Source organism: Balaenoptera acutorostrata, chromosome 17, assembly GCF_949987535.1.
Source record: "Balaenoptera acutorostrata chromosome 17, mBalAcu1.1, whole genome shotgun sequence".
Lineage (NCBI taxonomy): Eukaryota > Metazoa > Chordata > Mammalia > Artiodactyla > Balaenopteridae > Balaenoptera > Balaenoptera acutorostrata.
In genome coordinates, this window is record NC_080080.1 from 82,795,203 (window position 1) to 82,813,354 (window position 18,152).

The 18,152-nt window shown below is 43.4% G+C and overlaps 1 protein-coding gene across 8 annotated transcripts in view; it reads left to right on the forward strand.

The window, feature by feature from the left end:
• Positions 1-8,213, forward strand: part of PRKDC (protein kinase, DNA-activated, catalytic subunit) — a 153,037-nt gene extending 144,824 nt beyond the window's left edge. For 7 of the 8 annotated variants that reach the window (XM_057532490.1, XM_057532492.1, XM_057532493.1 and 4 more), the window contains exons 79-86: positions 289-509; positions 753-845; positions 3,241-3,330; positions 3,514-3,585; positions 3,665-3,866; positions 4,308-4,496; positions 5,087-5,226; positions 6,641-8,213. In XM_057532490.1, the coding sequence (XP_057388473.1) occupies positions 289-509; positions 753-845; positions 3,241-3,330; positions 3,514-3,585; positions 3,665-3,866; positions 4,308-4,496; positions 5,087-5,226; positions 6,641-6,845 (1,212 nt within the window). In that variant the 3' untranslated portion in view covers positions 6,846-8,213. The remainder of the gene's footprint in view (positions 1-288; positions 510-752; positions 846-3,240; positions 3,331-3,513; positions 3,586-3,664; positions 3,867-4,307; positions 4,497-5,086; positions 5,227-6,640) is intronic. The other variant, XM_057532495.1, reaches the window with a different exon arrangement.
• Positions 8,214-18,152: the final 9,939 nt, after the last annotated feature.

Sequence of the window (18,152 nt, forward strand, 5' to 3'; positions counted from 1 at the left end):
CGTACGAGTCTTAAGTACCTGTAGCAAGTGGGCATGTCGTGTGTGGCTTGTTCCCGAGGACGCATGTTTATAAGCACTTGTCACTGGGAACCTGGCACCTCTTGGCACTGCAGCCGGGTGGGAACAGGGGCTGGGAGACTCGGTGCCCTCGCTTGTCCTTTGCTCTGTTGCCCACCTGGGTCCCCGGAGGGCGTGCCCCAGGCCTCGCCCCCCCTCTGATGATGAGACCCGGGCCCACCTCGGTCTCTCAGCTGCGCCCGAAAATGCTGCTTCCTTTGACCTTTGAAGGTGAGAGTGATGGCCTCGCTCAGGAGACCGACGCGCATCGTGGTCCGCGGGCACGACGAGCGGGAGTACCCCTTCCTGGTGAAGGGCGGGGAGGACCTGCGGCAGGACCAGCGCGTCCTCCAGCTGCTCCAGGTCATGAACGGGCTGCTCGCCCGCGACGCTGCCTGTGGCCAGCGGGGCCTGCAGGTGACGACCTACCGCGTGGTGCCCATGACCTCCAGGTGCGCAGGGCCCCCTGCGGGCGATGGGGACGCGGGGTCACAGGACCGGAAGCGCCTGCTTGGTTTTGTCGGGAAGGGGAGGGGGCGTCCCGTGACGGTTGGGGTTCTAGGTGTCATGGGACAGAGGCCAACAGCCCAGACGCTGCTCAGCCTGTGATGTTCATCCTCGTGGAGAGAGTGAGGGAAGAACTGTGTTCGAGAGAAGCGAGGGCAGGGGTGTTCATGACTGTTCTCTCCTTCCAGGTTGGGGCTAATTGAATGGATCGAAAGCACCTGCACCTTAAAGGAGCTCCTTCTGAACAGCATGTCACGGGAGGAGAAGGCGGCCTACACCAGGTCACCTGGGGTCCCAGGGCCCTGCCCCGGCCCTGCCCGGCCAGGCCACTACAGCCCACAGGTCACCTCCCTGGGCGGGGCTCCTCCACCCTGCCTCCAGGGACCTGAATTTTCAGGCCCTTTCATTGGCGCCCTTGGCTGCAGCCTGGCCTGTACTTTAATCTGCCACTTGATGGGTGAACAAAGGAAATGGAGTCCAGGGTTCTAAACAGTAGTTGCATATATTTTATCACAATTTTTTAAAAAGGATTAACTTTGGGGAAAAAAAGAAGACTCTCTGAAGAAAATAAAAAGTAAGGTTAGCAGCTAACATTTAATTATACATTTTCTGTGGCACTATTCTCAGTTCTTAATGTGTATGAAGTCATTTATTTCTTACAAAAACCAACAAGGTGAGTATTGTTGTCACCTCTCTACAGACGAGGCAGCTGAGGCCGGAGAGGTGAGGCTACCCCAGCATGTAGGGGGTGCAGGTGGGTGTGTAGTTCCAGGTCATGATACAGGGGCTTTCTATTTTTCTTTATCCTTTTTTATTTTCCAGGTTTCCTACGATGAACATGTTATTTTTCAATCAGGAAGTTTTAAAAAAAAATTTGTTCCTTGTTTCTGTAAAGAAAAATAAGGACAGCATGGCTTACCGCCGTTTTGAAGCAGGGGTTGGCACGTTTGGGGGACCAGCGTTAGGCTGGTGGGCGAGGCGAAGGTCATCAGTAGCCTCAGGGCCCACGCCTCCTCGCTGGACCCCTGCTTCTTCCTGAGAGTACCCGCGTGGGGGCGGCGTTCTCCTCAGGCACACTCTTACTCCTGGGTGATGGCTGCTACGCAGAGCAGTGTTGACCAACTTCTAATTCCATTCATTTGAGTCTTTTGCCAAAGTTGTCCCTGCTGCCAGGAGTCCCCCCTCTCGCTTGTGCTTGTGCTGACGCACAGGGGGCCCGAGCCACTCGCACAGGTGACCTTCCCGGTTCCCACGGCCCCCGCCCCCCGCCTCCCGCTTGTGAGATGGGAGAGTGTGAAAGGCATCTGGCAAACATAGGTGTCCAAGGAGTATAAAGTGCTTTTCACATATGGAATTGCAGACAGTACTTCCCACTACCTTTTTTTTTTTTTAAGATTAGTTTAGTCTTTTTTTTTTTAATACTTTATTTTATTTATTTATTTATTTATTTATGACTGTGTTGGGTCTCTTAGTTTTCATGTGAGGGCTTTCTCTAGTTGCGGCAAGTGGGGGCCACTCTTCCTCACGGTGCGCGGGCCTCTCACTATCGCGGCCCCTCCCGTTGCGGGGCACAGGCTCCAGACGCGCAGGCTCAGTAGTTGTGGCTCACGGGCCCAGTTGCTCCGCGGCATGTGGGATCTTCCCAGACCAGGGCTCGAACCTGTGTGCCCTGCATTGGCAAGCAGATTCTCAACCACCGCGCCACCAGGGAAGCCCCCCACTACCTTTTTAAAACAAGGCACTTCCAGCCCCAATGCCTAAAATCATTGCTGGTTTTTTGTTAATTTACATGTTGCAGTTTTCCAATCTAAAGACTTTTTTCCAGTTGAAACTAGGAGAGAATTTAGATGGAAATGGAGTGGTCTCTTTGTGAAATTAACTTAGTAGCATCTCAGAAAAGATTCACCTTATTAAGGGATTTAACTACTAAGTAACATGTTGTGAAGTTGTTCTATCTTTAGTGATTATTATTATTTTTTTTTTTTTAAGGAAAACTTGTTAAAACTTTTGGTGCAAACCCAAGAGTGGGTAAACGTACAAGTAACAGTGTCTCGACCTGTCCACACACTGCCTTTGCCTGGGAAGCGTTACTGAAAACAAGCTTTTCAAATTCAATTCAAATCCATCATCATTTAAGAAGATACTTTTTGGCACTTACTATGGATTTTGTCTGTGTCTGCATACTGGAAATGGTTAAAAAAAAAAAAAACGTGGCAGTGTTTAATGACAAAAGCAGACAGGCTGTCTTCAACAAGTAGCTTGTGGTCATTTTGTTTCTTTAGTGACGTACCTGCTTTAAACAAGTTGCATGTGGTGCTGTCCTGCTGCGAGGGGTCCCGCCCAGGGTCAGGCGTGTGGGACCATATGCCTGCATCGTCAGCCCATCATGTTCCTGTGTGTGAAGTGGGACATTTATTGTATCTGGTGGTTCTACGCCTGAACTTTTTGCACAGGGGATAGCTGTGGTTCTTGAGGAGTGATTAAGAATGGATAACGGTGTGTTGAAATCCTAGACCCAGAGCAGCAGAGTTCAGTGTTAATATTCAATATGATTCAAGTCGTGTTTATTCTCCCCGACTCTTCACTCCTTTTCAGTGAATTCCTGGTGATGTTTGCCTCTGAAATCAGCGACCCTAGACATCCTCCTAATGCTGATTCTCTTTCCCTACTTGTTAGTGACCCCCGGGCACCAGCGTCTGAGTATAGAGACTGGCTGAGGAGGATGTCGGGAAGGTGTGACCCCGGGGCCTACGCGCTCATGTTCAAGTATGTGTTGTACCGACCAGTTCCTTCTTCTCAAGGTTGCATATTCACTTTTGTTTCTTAGAAAGCTTTGCTTCGGATCATCAAAATCTAGTTATCTGGTATTCGAGCTTCACTATAACAAAGAGCTTTAAATTTCAAGTCGTGAGAAGCTCTAATCAGACATTTCCCATTATTAAATCATAGGGGGGCCAGTCGCACTGAGACAGTCACATCTTTTAGAGGAAGAGAGAGTCAAGTGCCGGCTGATCTCCTAAAGTAAGAGTGTTTCCGACTTTGCTCACGGGGGCTGGGGGTTGGGGGTGGGGGCAGAGGCCACACGACTGTGCCCCTGCAGGCGGGCCTTCCTGAAGATGAGCACCGGCCCCGAGGCCTTCCTGGCTCTCCGCAGCCACTTTGCCAGCTCCCACGCACTCCTGTGCATCAGCCACTGGATCCTGGGCATCGGAGACAGGCATCTGAACAACTTGATGGTGAGCTTGGAGACGGGCGGCGTGATTGGGATCGACTTCGGACATGCGTTCGGATCAGCCACCCAGGTGAGTGTGCCCTTCTCTACTCTGGGCTGGAGTTGCCCTTGGGCTTCGCGACCCCTCTGGAAACAGTCGGTTTGCATGGTCGTTGAAGTTGTCATTCTTGGGGAGAGGGAAAATCTCAGCTTTGTTTCAGCCTTGTGCATACAGGTTGTGGAAGGTGTGCTGATAGATTAATTAGGTAATCAGAGCTAAGAGAAACGTGTTCCTGTAAAAAGGTCAGAGGTTCTATGAAGTCCCGTCATGAAAACATCCTGCGGGGATGTGAAGCACACCCTCCCTGACATCAAGCTCCGAGTCTCCATCTCCGTGGCTGTGTCATTGCTCCTGGGCACAGTGACTTCACATCTGTGTGGCAGGAGCTGGTGTGCTCCCCACGCGTGAGCGACAGCCATGGAAGGGCCCTCCCTCGCGTCCACTGCTTCTCACACGTCCTTTTCTCTGTAGTTTCTGCCGGTCCCTGAGCTGATGCCTTTCCGTCTGACTCGCCAGTTTATCACCCTGATGCTACCACTGAAAGAAACGGGGCTCGTGGGCAGCACCATGGTGTGTGCGCTGAGGGCTTTCCGCTCGCGCCCAGACCTGCTCACCACCGCCATGGACGTGTTTGTGAAGGAGCCGTCCTTTGACTGGAAGGTGCGGTGGTCTCTTCGCACTTTGTGCCTTTGTTACAGCATGCCTGTGATTGACCTGCATCTCCTGTTAGCTGGTGGGAATGTGTCATGTTGTGTTTACTAAAATACTTACTGTTTTGTACAGCACTTTCTCAGAATGAACATTTGGGATCATTTCGCTTGGCTTGAAAATCAGATGAGACGTTCCTTTTATTTGTAGGAAACTGACTTGAGAGTATTTTTAACCCTTTGGTGATGGTGGGTTTGGTTTCTCTGAGACAAGTTTTAGTTTAAAATCCATTCCACACAAGGTCTTCCTTGATCATAAAGACAGATAGTGCTTTCTTAAATCTCAAGGGTTCTTCACGATACTGCCCCCCAAAAGGGAGCATAGCAATGGTACCCTCCACAGGGAGGGATGCGTTAAGCCTAAGGGTAAGACCCTCACGGTCGTGGTCACTGTTATTTGTGCTGCCGTGAGAGTTTGCATAAAAAGCTGCGGCGCCCTCCCCAGTTAGAGATTCTGTTTAAGATCATTACTTGTTGAATCTGTGTGAATGTGATCATGTATACTGTTAAGCAGAGAAAAAAAATCATGTTCCTTTCCTTTAGAATTTTGAACAGAAAATGCTAAGAAAAGGAGGATCATGGATTCAAGAAGTAAATGTAACTGAAAAAAACTGGTATCCCCGGCAGAAGATACATCACGCTAAGAGAAAGTTAGCAGGTGCCAATCCAGCAGTTATTACCTGGTAAGACGTTATTTGTGGAAGAAACAAGCACACGCCAACACGCTGGCGTTTCGGAAGAATCACGGAACACCATATATTTATCCTCGGCCTGTGGTGTCGGCACTGACAGATGGAGGGCCACGGCCTGAGGAGGCCGGCCTCTCCACCGCCCTGCGAGGTCCTAACTCGGGAGCCCCTCCCAGGCTGCCTGGGGCCCCTGCACCGCATTCCTACACTGTTGCGTGAATATCTTTACCTGCACGAGGAGGTTTAGGTTTTAAACTTGCTCTTGTCCTTTTTCAGGACAGATGGGACCTGGGTGGCATAGCCCCGAGGGGCGGAGAGCACAGTGGCGGCTCACTAAACAGTGTGCAGATGGGGTCACCTTTAACTTCGCTTTCGCATTTTTCTGGTTGAGGTCTAAAACAAACCCGAATGTGTAGAAATGATTCACAAGAAGGAAAAAAAGTTGGACTTTCCCATTAATTAACAGTAAAAGGCTGTCTGTGGTCAGTTGTTTTTTGACAAAGGTGCCAAGACCATTCGGTGGTCTTTCCAACAGATGGCAAAGGAATGAGGGTGGAGCCTCCACCTCCCACCACATACAAAGTTAATTCAAAGTGGATCAAAGACCTAACTGTAAGAGCTAAAGCTATAAAATACTTAGGAAGAAACACAGGGGTAAATCTTTAGGACCTGGGATTTGGCACTCTTAAGTATAACAGTAAAAGCACAAACAAGAAAAGGAAAAAACAGATAAATTCATGAAAATTGAAAACTTTTGTGCTTACCCTCAGGAAAATAAAAATACAGAATGGGAGAAAACATTTGAAAGTCATACAGCTGCTAAGGGACTTGTGTATAGAATACACAAAAGACTCTTATAGCTGAATAATAAAAAGACCACCCAATTAAAAAATGACCAAAGTACCTGAACAGACATTGCTCTAAAGAAGATACACAAATGGCCAGTAAGCACATGGAAAGATGCTGACCATCATTAGTCATCAGATAAAGGGAAGTGGATTCCACTTTACACCCACTAGGATTGTTGGAATCAAAAAATGGAATATAGCAAGTTGTCGGTGAGGGCTGGAGAAGTCGGAGCCCTCGGGTGTTTCTGCTGGGGAGGTAAAACGGTGCAGCCACTCTGGGGAGGTGCGGCAGTTCCTCAAAGAGTTAGACGTGGGGTACCGTAGGGCCCCACGTTCCATTCCGGGTACTGACCCAGGCGAAGTAAAAGTGAGACCACACAAACACGTGAAGACAGGCATGCCCAGCATCCATCATGTTCTGTTTTCCTGCAGATCGAATCTCTTGGCTTTAAGGTTATGAGCAACAGAAAATATTCTGCGTGGTGAGAGGGAACGTCTGGTTTGGACAGGAAAAATAATGCGTGGTTTGTGTCTTCATGTTTGTTTAATCTTTTTTCCAGTGATGAGTTACTTCTGGGCCATGAGAAGGTGCCTGCCTTTGAGCATTACATCGCTGTAGCACAAGGAAGCAGAGATCACAACATTCGTGCCCAGGAGCCAGGCAGTGGGCTTTCAGAAGAGGCCCAGGTGAAGTGCTTGATTGACCAGGCAACAGACCCCAACATCCTCGGCAGAACTTGGGAAGGGTGGGAGCCCTGGATGTGAGGTCCCGGGGAGTCAGCAGAGAAAGGGCATGCGTGTGGAGAGAGTGTCCTAAACTTTGATCCAAGCAATCAGTGGGCTCATCGTCCCTAAGCACCGGAGTTGTGTGGCGAGTTTAATCAAGGTTGTGATGAAGAAGTGAATGCTGGCGTGGGTGAATGGCTAGGCCGTAATCAAAGGTTAGGTCAGAGTCAGAATGGATGTAGAAGGGCAGGCTCGTGCAAGCACCGAACCAAGACCGTAGCAGACTGCGAGTGCTCTGAGCGGACCGAGAACTGTGGTGGTTCATTGTGCACCTGAGCGTTCTGCGACCGTGCCTCACGGCGCCGTGGAAGTCACACCCAGAAGACTTTGTCCCGGAGACTTTGTGAGAGTCATATTAGCAGCACAGGAATAAGAACAGGTCAGGCTATGATTATGGCTTCTTATATTTAGAAATAATTGTACTTGCCGTTTTAGGATATTTTTGTAGGTTTTTTCCTTTTACATTTTTCTCTTCTAGTTTTGACATTTTACGATAGAACTGTTCTCTAGAAGAGAAAGTATTTAGGAGAGAGAAAAACCTTGGTCTTAGCACTCACTTTTGCTACTCTGATCACAACGGGAAGGTGGACAAAAGAGCTTTGCATCCCAGACTCAGGAAAGCTTCAGAAATTCCAAGTATGAAAGTAGGGATAGCACTAAGCATTCCAGTTCTAGGAAAATAAAAGAAATCCCTGTTTGAAATGAACCCTTATTTGGAGATAAAACATGCATTCTAGAGCGGCCAGATCAAGTTACAGAAACAGCTTCCTCTCCACTCAGAGAGCCTCTGTCCCCACCCCAGTCGTCCCCACCTGGAGCCGATTTCAGGTTGGCTTCGAGCTTTTTGTTACTGTTTTTTTCAAACATTTCTAGTTAGAAACTCTTGTATGATTTTAGGAAATAGTAAATCTTAAGACTAAGGAACATTAGAAGTTTTTTTCCTGAAGTAGTATATAGCTTTTATGCAGTTACACAAGCAAACATTTCATCTTATAATTATTTCATTCTATTACTTGACAAACTTATTCTGATAGATACAGGTTGAATGCATTATGGCATTAATAAAAAACGTTTATGGGGACTTCCCCAGTGGTCCAGTGGTTAAGATTCTGTGCTTCCACTGCACGGGGCGCAGGTTCGATCCCTGGTCGGGGAACTGAGACATCCAGCATGCTGCGCAGCATGGCTGAAACATTTAAAGAAAAAAAAACAAAACATTCCAAGTTCCCTTAGGACGGGACGCCTACACATAGCTTCTAATCGACAAAATAAAATCGTGGGGAAAGAGTAAAGATGTAAACTTTAAACACTTTCTAAAATAAAAATTATTCCATCAACTTGCAAGAATTTTTGAAGTGCTGTTTATTAACTAATGACCAGTAACTTCCGCTAAGATAGATATTTTTGAACTTTGGAATATTGTCTGTATATTAAAGTGACAACACAGCTGTGGGGGTTGTACTTATTCTCTTTGAACATCATGAAATTGAAGAATTTAAGGACTGGCTTTTTAAAAAAGCAAAGGCCATTGGAATTTTGATAGGAATTGCAGTGAATCTGTAGATTGCTTTAGGTAGTTTTGCTATTTAACAATATTAAGGCTTCCAGTCCATGAACACAGTGTCTTTCCTTTTATTTGTCTTTCTTTCAGCAGTGTTTTGTAATTTTTACTAGTTTTTGATGTTTCTACTTTTCGGTTTCCTTGTTTAAATTTATTCTGAGGTATTTTATTCTTTTGGATGCTGCTGTGTATTTGTAGATATTATGTATTTACACAGTTTCCCAGTTTCCTTTTCGGATTGTCATTGCTGGTGTAGAGGAACACAACTGCCTTTGTGTGGTGATCTTTTCTCTTGCAACTTTGCTGGATTAATTTATTAGCTCTAGTACTTATTTTGCATATCGTTGGGACTTTTCATATATAGGATCATGTTGTCTGTGATAGAGAGAGCTTTACTTCTGCTTTTCCAATTTGAATATCTTTTCTTTTTTCTTGCCTGATTGCTCTGGCTAGCACATCCAGTACAGTGTTGAGTAGCAGGGGTGGAAGTGGGCGTCCTTGTCTTGTTTCCGATCTCAGGGGAACGTTTTCATCTTTCACCAGTGAGTATGATGTCATCTGTGGGTTTTCAGCAATGTCCTTTGTCATGCTGAGGAAGTTCCCTTCTAGTCTTAGTTTGCTGTGTGTTTTGATTGTGAAAATGGTGTTGAATTTTGTCAAATACTTTTTTGCATTAGTTGAGATGAACCTGTGTTTTTTCTCCTTTGTCTATTAAAGTTGTACATTACAACAATTGATACTAGATTTTTTTTAAAATTTATTTTATTTTACTTATTTTTGGCTGCGTTGGGTCTTCGTTGCTGCACGCGGGCTTTTCTCTGGTTGTGGTGAGCGGGGGCTACTCTTTGTTGCAGAGCATGGGCTCTAGGCGCGTGGGCTTCAGTAGTTGTGGCACGCAGGCTCAGTAGTTGTGGCTCGCGGGCTCTAGAGCGCAGGCTCAGTAGTCGTGGCACACGGGCTTAGTTGCTCCACGGCATGTGGGATCTTCCCGGAGCAGGGCTCGAACCCGCATCCCCTGCATTGGCAGGCGGATTCTTAACCACTGTGCCACCAGGGAAGCCCGATACTAGATGTTGAATCACCCTTGCAGTGCTGGGACAAATCCCACCTGGCCATGGTGAGAAACCCTTTTACTCTGAGGTTGGATTCCATTTCCTAGTATTTTGTTGAGGGTTTTTGCACCAGTGTCCGTGAAGGTTATCAGTCTGTAACTCTCTTGTGGAGCCTCTGTCTGGCTTTGGTATCAGGGTAATGCTGGGTTCATAGAACGAGTTTGGGAGTGCTCCCTTCTCTGGTATTTTCTGGAAGAGTTTGAGAAGGATTGGTGTTAATTCTTCTTTCAGGGTTTGGTACAATTCACCAGTAAAGCCATCCTTTTCTTTTGGGGAGGTTTTTTCTATTACTGATGAAGTCTCTTGTTGCAAATCTCTTCAGATTTTCTGTTTCTTAAGTCAGTTTTGGTAATTTATGTTTCTAGGAACTTTTGATAAGTTGGCATTTTTATTTCTGTAAGGTAGACGATGTTCCCACTTTCATTTTTTTTTAAAGGTAAAGCTATTTTAATTTAATTAATTAATTAATTTATTTATGGCTGTGTTGGGTCTTGGTTTCTGTGCGAGGGCTTTCTCCAGTTGCGGCAAGCGGGGGCCACTCTTCATCGCGGTGCGCGGGCCTCTCACTATCGTGGCCTCTCCTGTTGCGGAGCACAGGCTCCAGATGCGCAGGCTCAGTAATTGTGGCTCACGGGCCTAGCCGCTCCGCGGCATGCGGGATGCTCCCAGACCAGGGCCCGAACCCGCGTCCCCTGCACTGGCAGGCAGACTCTCAACCACTGCGCCACCAGGGAAGCCCCCACTTTCATTTTTGATATTAGTTATTTGAGGTTTTTTTTTTTTTTTTTTTTCTGAATCAGTCTGGAAAGAGGTGTGTCAATTTTGTTGAGCTCTTCGAAGAACCAATGTTCGGTTTTGTTGCATCTCTTTTTCTGTGCTGTTTTATCTGTGCTTCTCATCTTGACTATTTTCTCAGTTTACTGGTATTGAGTTGAGTTTGCTCTTCCTTTCCTTAGTTCCTAAAGGTGTAGCATTAGGTTACTCATTTGCAATCTTTCTTTTTTAATGTAGGCACTGAAGTGTGATGAAATGAAATTTATATTTTAAGGCAGGACGAGAAAGATTTAAAAATTCTCCCTCTGTGTTTGTCCGGGTCTCCTCCCTCCCCCCCTAATATGCAGTGTGCATCTCATTACACATTAACCAGAGCTCCTCAAAGGCAGAGCGGCCACTCAACCACAAAGATCACTTTTTCCTTTCCTTCTGACGCTAGCAGTGTAACTTCTTGAAAGAACAGCGTTCTTTCCCAGCTCTGTAGGGGGTCATGGTGACATGCTGCTCCTTTGTACGTGCTTACCTGGATTATGTATTGTGGTGAAGCTTCTATAAAATACCAGTATGTCATTTTTATATACATGATCCTTTGTCTCAAAAATGTCTGACTGTGCCTTGGACTTCTAAACAGGCAGAACAGTTCTCAGAATCCTCAGTTTGGCTTGAATAAAATTCCCTTTTTTCTTAATTCATTTGATTGTTAATTGAATTTTTGTCAACAAGTCTGACCATTGTTTTTGCTACATTCCTTAAGTTTTGGTATACTGTGTTTTTGTTTTCCTTTGTCTCAAAGTGTTTTCTAATTTTCCTCGTGATTTCATTTTTGATTTGGTTGTTTTAAGACTATGTTGTTTAGTTTCCACATATTTGGAATCTTTCACTTTTCCTTCTTTATGGATCTCTAGCTTTATTGCATTTGGTTAGAGAAGATACTTCGTAAGATGTTCATCTTTTTTCGTGTATGGAGACTTGTTTGGTGGCCTAACCTGTGGTCTGTCCTGGAGAACGTTCCAGTGCACTGAGAGCAGTGTGCTCTGCGGTCGTGGCTGGAGTGTTCTGTGCGGGTCTGTTAGGTCTGGCTGGTGGGTGGGGTTCAAGTCCTCTGTTTCCTTATTCTCCTGTCTAGATGTTCTGTGTGCCCATTATTGCAATTGGGGTGTTGAGGTCTCCAGCTGTTAATTGTAGGTCTGTTTCTCCCTTCAGTTCTGTCAAGGTTTGCTTCCTGTATTTGGGGGGGAGGGCCTGCTGTTTGGTGTGTGTATCTTTATAATTGTGATGTCTTTTTGATGGATTGACTTTGTTATCAGAATATAATGCCCCTCTTTGGTCTCTTGTAACGAGTTTTTACTTAGAGTCTATTTCCAGATACTAGTAGCCATGCTGGCTTTCTTTTTTTGTTTTGTTTTCATTTTATTTTATTATTTTTTTAAACATCTTTATTAGAGTATAATTGCTTTACAGTGGTGTGTTTGTTAGTTTCTGCTTTATAACAAAGTGAATCAGCTATACATATCATGCCAGCTTTCTACTGGTTATTAATGCATGGAAAATATGTTTCCATACTTTCAATCTGTTTGTGACTTTGGCTCTAAAATGAGTCACTTGTAGATAGTATATAATTGGCTTATGCTTTTATAATCCATTTTGCCAATACCTCTGGTGAATTTAATCTACTTAAATATAAAGCGACTTCTAAATTAGGGAGTACCTATTTCTATCTTATTTCCATTTATTTTCTACGAGTTTCATCTTTTTCCCCCAATTTCTTCCAAAACTGTTTTCTTTTGTGTTTGATTTGGTTTTGCTAATGTATCATTTCAATTCCCACCTTGTTTCCTTTCTGTGTGTTTTTAAGTTTTTTCTTAGTGGTTATTCTGATGACTACAATTAACATCCTGAATTGATGACAGTATAGCTTGAATTGATACTTGGTTTCAACAGCTCTCAAAAACCCTGCTCCTATACAGCTCTGTCCTCTCTCCCACTTTATGCTGTTATTGTTGCCATCACAAATTACATCTTAGAATACTGTATCCCCATTAACATTAGATTTATAATTACAGTTTTATGCACTTGTCTTTTAAGTCATATAAATAAAAAGAGGAGTAACACACCAAGATTTATTTATATAGTTACCTTTACCATTGTTTCTTCGTAAGCCTTGTAATTTTTTGTTGAACACCGGACATTCTGAATACCATAACCCAGTAACTCTGGAAATCACTTTTTCCTCCCTCCCCAGGGTTTGCTGCTGTTTCTTGAGGGCTGCAGTTGTTCACTTTTTAAATGGCTTTTAGAAACTCTTTTCGGAAAGAGTGTACTCCTTGTCATGTGTGATCGACAGAATTTCTGTTCCACCGTTTCAGTGGTGAGCCAATGACAGAGATTTCCTTAAACACCCAGCACCAAAAAGATCTCCTCCCACACTCTGCAGGTTGGTTTTGGGCTGCTCCTTCAGCGCTCAGCCGGGCTGCCTGCAACTCCCCTCCAGCTTTCACCTTGGAGCCCAAGGAGTGGTGCAAGTCTCAGTGTTGTCAGTTCTCTTCTGAGCTCGTGTCAGGGTTTGGCGTGCAAATGCACTAGGGAGCCCTTTGAAGCCCTTATTCCCCCAAGGACCCTCCTCCGTAGCCTTCTCCCATCTAGGTTGTTGGTTCTGTCTGCTGCTTGCCCCATCTGCCCATGGATAGCATGGGTAGTCTTCAAATGCGTTTGATTCGTGCCTCCTGGAAGTGGCTGGAGCTGAAAGAGCAAAGCAAAGGGAAGGCTCTGTGCCAGCCCCTCAGGTCACTACCAGATAGGTCAAATGCACAACCACAGCTCTAGAAGCATAAGGTCCATATGGCCATCCCCATCCCTTGTGCCCAGAACCGGCAAGCCACGCCAGGAGCATGGTCACTGCTGGAAGCTGGGAGGTGGGGTGGCAGGCAAGTTCAGAACAGTGCTACAGCACTCACCGAGTTTTCCCAGCATCTTTCCCCTGGTTTCTGTAAGTTTCTGATTTGAGTCCAGCATTCCAAAGAAGTTGATTCTGCCATTATTTTGCCAGCTTATTGGTAGCTTCAGTGGCGGTACTGATTCTCAGAGAGCCCTACTCTGCCATTCTCCATGACATTGCGCAGATGATCTTCTTTGACTCATGGTTGTCAGGAACTTATAGAGTTCCTGTGTGTAACTACTATTTGCAGATCCCTGGGCAAGGCACAAACATGCACTGTATGAGAGGCCAACCACAAGGACTTTCCAACTGAGAAGGGAAGGTAATATTTGTATATAAAGATCCGCAATGTACAGTGAGAAAAACAGCACCTCAAGGGCGCTAGGAAAAGGCTGCCTGTGACCAGGCCCAGAGGGTCAGGAGTTACTCTCTGGAATAACTCGCTTAAACAGCACTGCTTGATACCCACTTTGTGCAGTGATGGAAATGTTCTAAATCTGTTCAATATGGCAGCCACATGTGGCCATCAAGCCCTTTAGATGTGGCTAATGTGACTGAACACCTGAATTTTAAGTTATTTAAATTATAGTTGATTCTTGTTACTCACCTTAGTGATGTTCTGTAACGTCAACACAGACACTGAACTGGCGAATACTGAACCAGTGCTCCAGGGGGAAATAATTTAGATTATTGGGGGCCTCTGGTCACAATAGTTTCATTGACTGATCAGTATATAACCTTGTTTTATGTGTTGTGCTATGTATTACATCCCTAGGACTGACTGACTTTATAACTGGAAGTTTGTACCTTTTGACCACTCACCCATTTTGCCCATCCCTCGATCTCCACCTCTGACAACCACAAATCTGTGTTTGACCTATGAGTTTGTTTTGTTTCGTTTTATGTGCCACATATAAGTGAGGTCATACGGTTATTTGTCTTTCCACGTCTGACTTATTTCACTTAGTGTGATGCCCTCAAGGTCCATCCGTGTTGTCGCAAATGGCAAGATTTCCTTTTTAATAGCTGAATAATATTCATACACACAGTTTCCCCTGCTATCTGAAAGTAGAGGTTCCTGTGAAAACTTTCCTAAGCAAAATGGTATAAAGAGAAGAGCATCCCCCGGTTTTCCGAAGTTCAAATTATGCCACTTTTACAAAAGTCCTACATTAGTACCTGTTTTCACTAACCAAAAGAAATCCAAAGAAGATTTTCGCCTTTATGAAAAAAGCCATTACTGTACTGATGTTAAGTCTTTTGTAAAAGCAAAGTGGTATAATGCAAACTTTTGGAAAGCAGGGAGTACCTGTACCACTTTTTCTTTATCCATTTGTCCATTGATGGATATTCCGTGTGTTGGCTATTGTAAATAATGCTACGATAAACACGGGGGTGTGTACATCTTTTCAAGTTAATGTTTTATTTCCTTTTAATAAATACCCAGAATTGAATTGCTGGATCGTATGGTAGTTCTGTTTTTAGTTATTTGAGGAAGCTCCATATTGTTTTCTACAGTGGCTGTACCAATTTACATTCCCACCAGCAGTGCACAAGGGTTCCCTCTGCCCACTTTAAATTGTATTGTTTGTTCTTTTGCTGTTGAATTGTATGAGTTCTTTACATATTTTGGATGTTAGCCCCTGATCAAATATATAATTTGCAAATAATTTCTCCCATTTGGGAGGTTGCCTCTTTTTTTGTTGATGCTTTCCTTTGCTGTGCAGAGGCTTTTTAGTTTAATGTAGTTCCACTTGTTTATTTTTGCTTTTGTCGCTAAATCCAAGACTGCTGTCAAGGAGCATACCATCTATGTTTTCTTTTAAGTGTTTTACGGTTTTAGGTCTTAATATTTGAGTATTCAATCTACTTCAAGTTAATTTTTGTGAGTGGCATAAGATAGGTGTCCAGTTTCATTTTTCTCATGTGTTTGTTAACTAGTTTTCTCAACACTATTTGTTGAAAAGACTTTGCTTTTCCCATTGGACATTCTCGGCTCCCTTATCAAATGTTAGTTGACCATATATGTGGGGGGTTAATTCTGAGGTCGCTATTCTGCTCCACTGGTCTGTGTGTCTCTTTTTATGCCAGTCCCATAGTGTTTTACTTACTATTGCTTTCTAGTATACTTTGAAATCAGGAAGTGTGATACATCTGGCTTTTTCTTTCTCATGACTGCTTTCACTATTTGGGGTCTTTTGTGGTTTCCTACAAATTTTAGGATCGTCTTTTCCTTTTTCTGTGAAAAATGCCATTGAGATTTGTATAGAGATTGCATTGAATGAATGGATGGCTTTGGGTACCATGGAAATTCTAATGATATTAACTCTTGTGAATGATGAACATAGGATGTCCCTCCACTTGTTCGTGTCTTCTTCGGTTTCTTTCAGCAAAGTTATAGTTTTCATTGTACATCTTTCACTTCCTTGGTTAAATTTATTCCTAGGCATTTTATTGTTTTTGATGTTTCATTCTCAGTGTATAGAAATGAAGCTTATTTCTATGTATTGATTTTTATATCTTGCAAATTTACTGAATTCATTTATTATACCAATAGTTTCTAAAGTTGAGTTTGTGGGATTTTTAATAGGTAAGATTATATCATCTGCAAACAGTGATAATTTTGCTGTTCTCTTTCAGATTTGGATAGCTTTTCTTGGTCTTGCTTGATTCCTCTAGCTAGGACTGCTAGTACTGTGTTGAACAATTTGTGAGAGTGAATACCCTTGTCTTGTTACTGATCTTAGAGTAACGGCTTTGATTTTTTTAAATTCATTGAGCATAATTTTAGCTGTGGGTTTATTGCATATGGCTTTTGTTAGGTTGAGGTATTTTCCTTCTACCCCCAATATGCTGAAGCTTTTTACTATTATAAAAAGATGCTATATTTTGTTAAGTGCGTTATCTACATCTGTTGAGACGATCGTGTGACTGTTACCTTTCATTCTGTTAATGTGGTTTTATCACATTTATTGATTTGTGTATGTTGAACCAGCCCTGTATCCTAGGGAAAGATCTCACTTGATCATGCTTTATAACCCTTTTAATAAGTTCTTGAATTTGGTTTGCTGATATTTTGTTGAGGAATTTTGCATCTGTGTTCATCAGGAATATTAGTCTAGAGTTCTCTTTTCTTGAAGTGTCCTTATCTGGCTATGGTATCAGAGCAATGCTGGCCTCGTAGAATGTGTTTGGAAGTGCTCCCTGCGCTTCAGATTTTCAGAAGCGTTTGAGAATGGTAGGTGTTAATTCTTCACTAAACGTTTGGTAGAATTCTCCAATGAAACCATCTGGTCCTGGTGTTTTCTGTATTGGGAGATTTCTGATTACTCATACAAGCTCCTTACTCACTATTGGCTTGTTCAGACTTTTTCTTTTTGGTTCAGTCTTGATAAGTTGAATCAATCTAGGAACTTATCCATTTCTTCTAGGTTGCCCAATTTGTTGGTGTATACTTGTTTTTAGTAGTCCCTTATGATCCTGTGTATTTCTTTAGTGTCCATTGGAATTTCTTCTCTTAACATTTCTGATTTTGAGTCTTCTCCCTTTTTTCTTAGTTTCACTAAGGGTTTGTCAATTTTGTTTATCTTTTTGGAAAACCAGCCCTTATTGTTATTGATTTTTTCTATCATTTTACTGGTTTCTATTTCTTTTATTTTGGCTGTAATCTTTATTATTTCCTTCCTTCTGCTAACTTTGCACTTAATTTATTCTTTTTCTAGTTCTTTAAGGTATACAAGTTGTACTGTTTATTAGTGATCTTAAAATGTTAATATATGCATTTTAAACTAAACTTCCCTCACTGAACTGCTTTTGCAGTGCCCCATAGGTTTGGGTATGCTGTGTTTCCATTTTCATTTGTTTTGAGATAATCTTTGTTCAGGAGTGTGATTTAGTTTCTACATATTTCTAGATTTTTCAGCTTTTCTCATGTTTTCGATTTCTAGTTTCATACCATGGTGGTCAGAAAACATACCTCGTATGATTTCAGTCATCATAGATTTTCTAAGACTTGTTTTATGCCCTGTCACATGACCTGTCCTTGAGAGGGTACCATGTGCCATTGATAAGAATGTATCCTGCTGCTGTTGGATGGAATAGTCTATAGGTATCTATTAGGTCCATTTGGTTTAATGTTTGGTTCAAGTCCATCATTTCCTTGTTGACTTTCTTTCTGGGTCATCTATCCTTTGTTCAAAGTGTGGTATTGAGGTCTCCTACGATTATTGTATTATTGTCTGGTTTCCCTTCATTTCTGTTAGTATTTGCTTAACATATTCAGGTCCTCCCATGCTGGGTGCATATATACTTTATACTTATGATTGTTATATCTACTTGATGGATTGATCTCTTTACAGCATTTATAATGATGACCTTCTTTGATTCTTGCTACCATTTTTGTCATAAAGTAAGTGTGTTTTGTCTGATAAGAGTATAGATACCCTTGTTTTCTTTTGGTTTCCACTTGCACAGAATACTTTTTCCTGTCCTGTCACTTTGAGTCTACGTGCATCCTGAAGGCTCAAGTGGGTCTCTTGTAGGCAGCATATAGTTGGGTCTTTTTAAAAATATATCCAGCCACTCGGTGCCTTTTGATTGGTGAGTTCAACCCATTTGCATTTAGAGTATTTGTTGATATGTAAGGACTTAACTCCTGCCACCTTAACATTTGCTTTCTGGTTGATTTGTATTTCTGTTGCTTCTCTCCCGGCGTCCGCCCCCCCCCCCCCAACCCCGCCCTGTCTCTGCCTACCTTTGTAAATTTGTTATTCTCTGTGGTGGTATATTCTGTTTGTTTCCCCTTTCTTTCTTTGTCTTTTATGGTTACCGTGGGGCCTACATAAAACATCTCAGAGGTAGAACAGTACACTTTAAGCTGATACCAATGACTGGAATCAAGATGC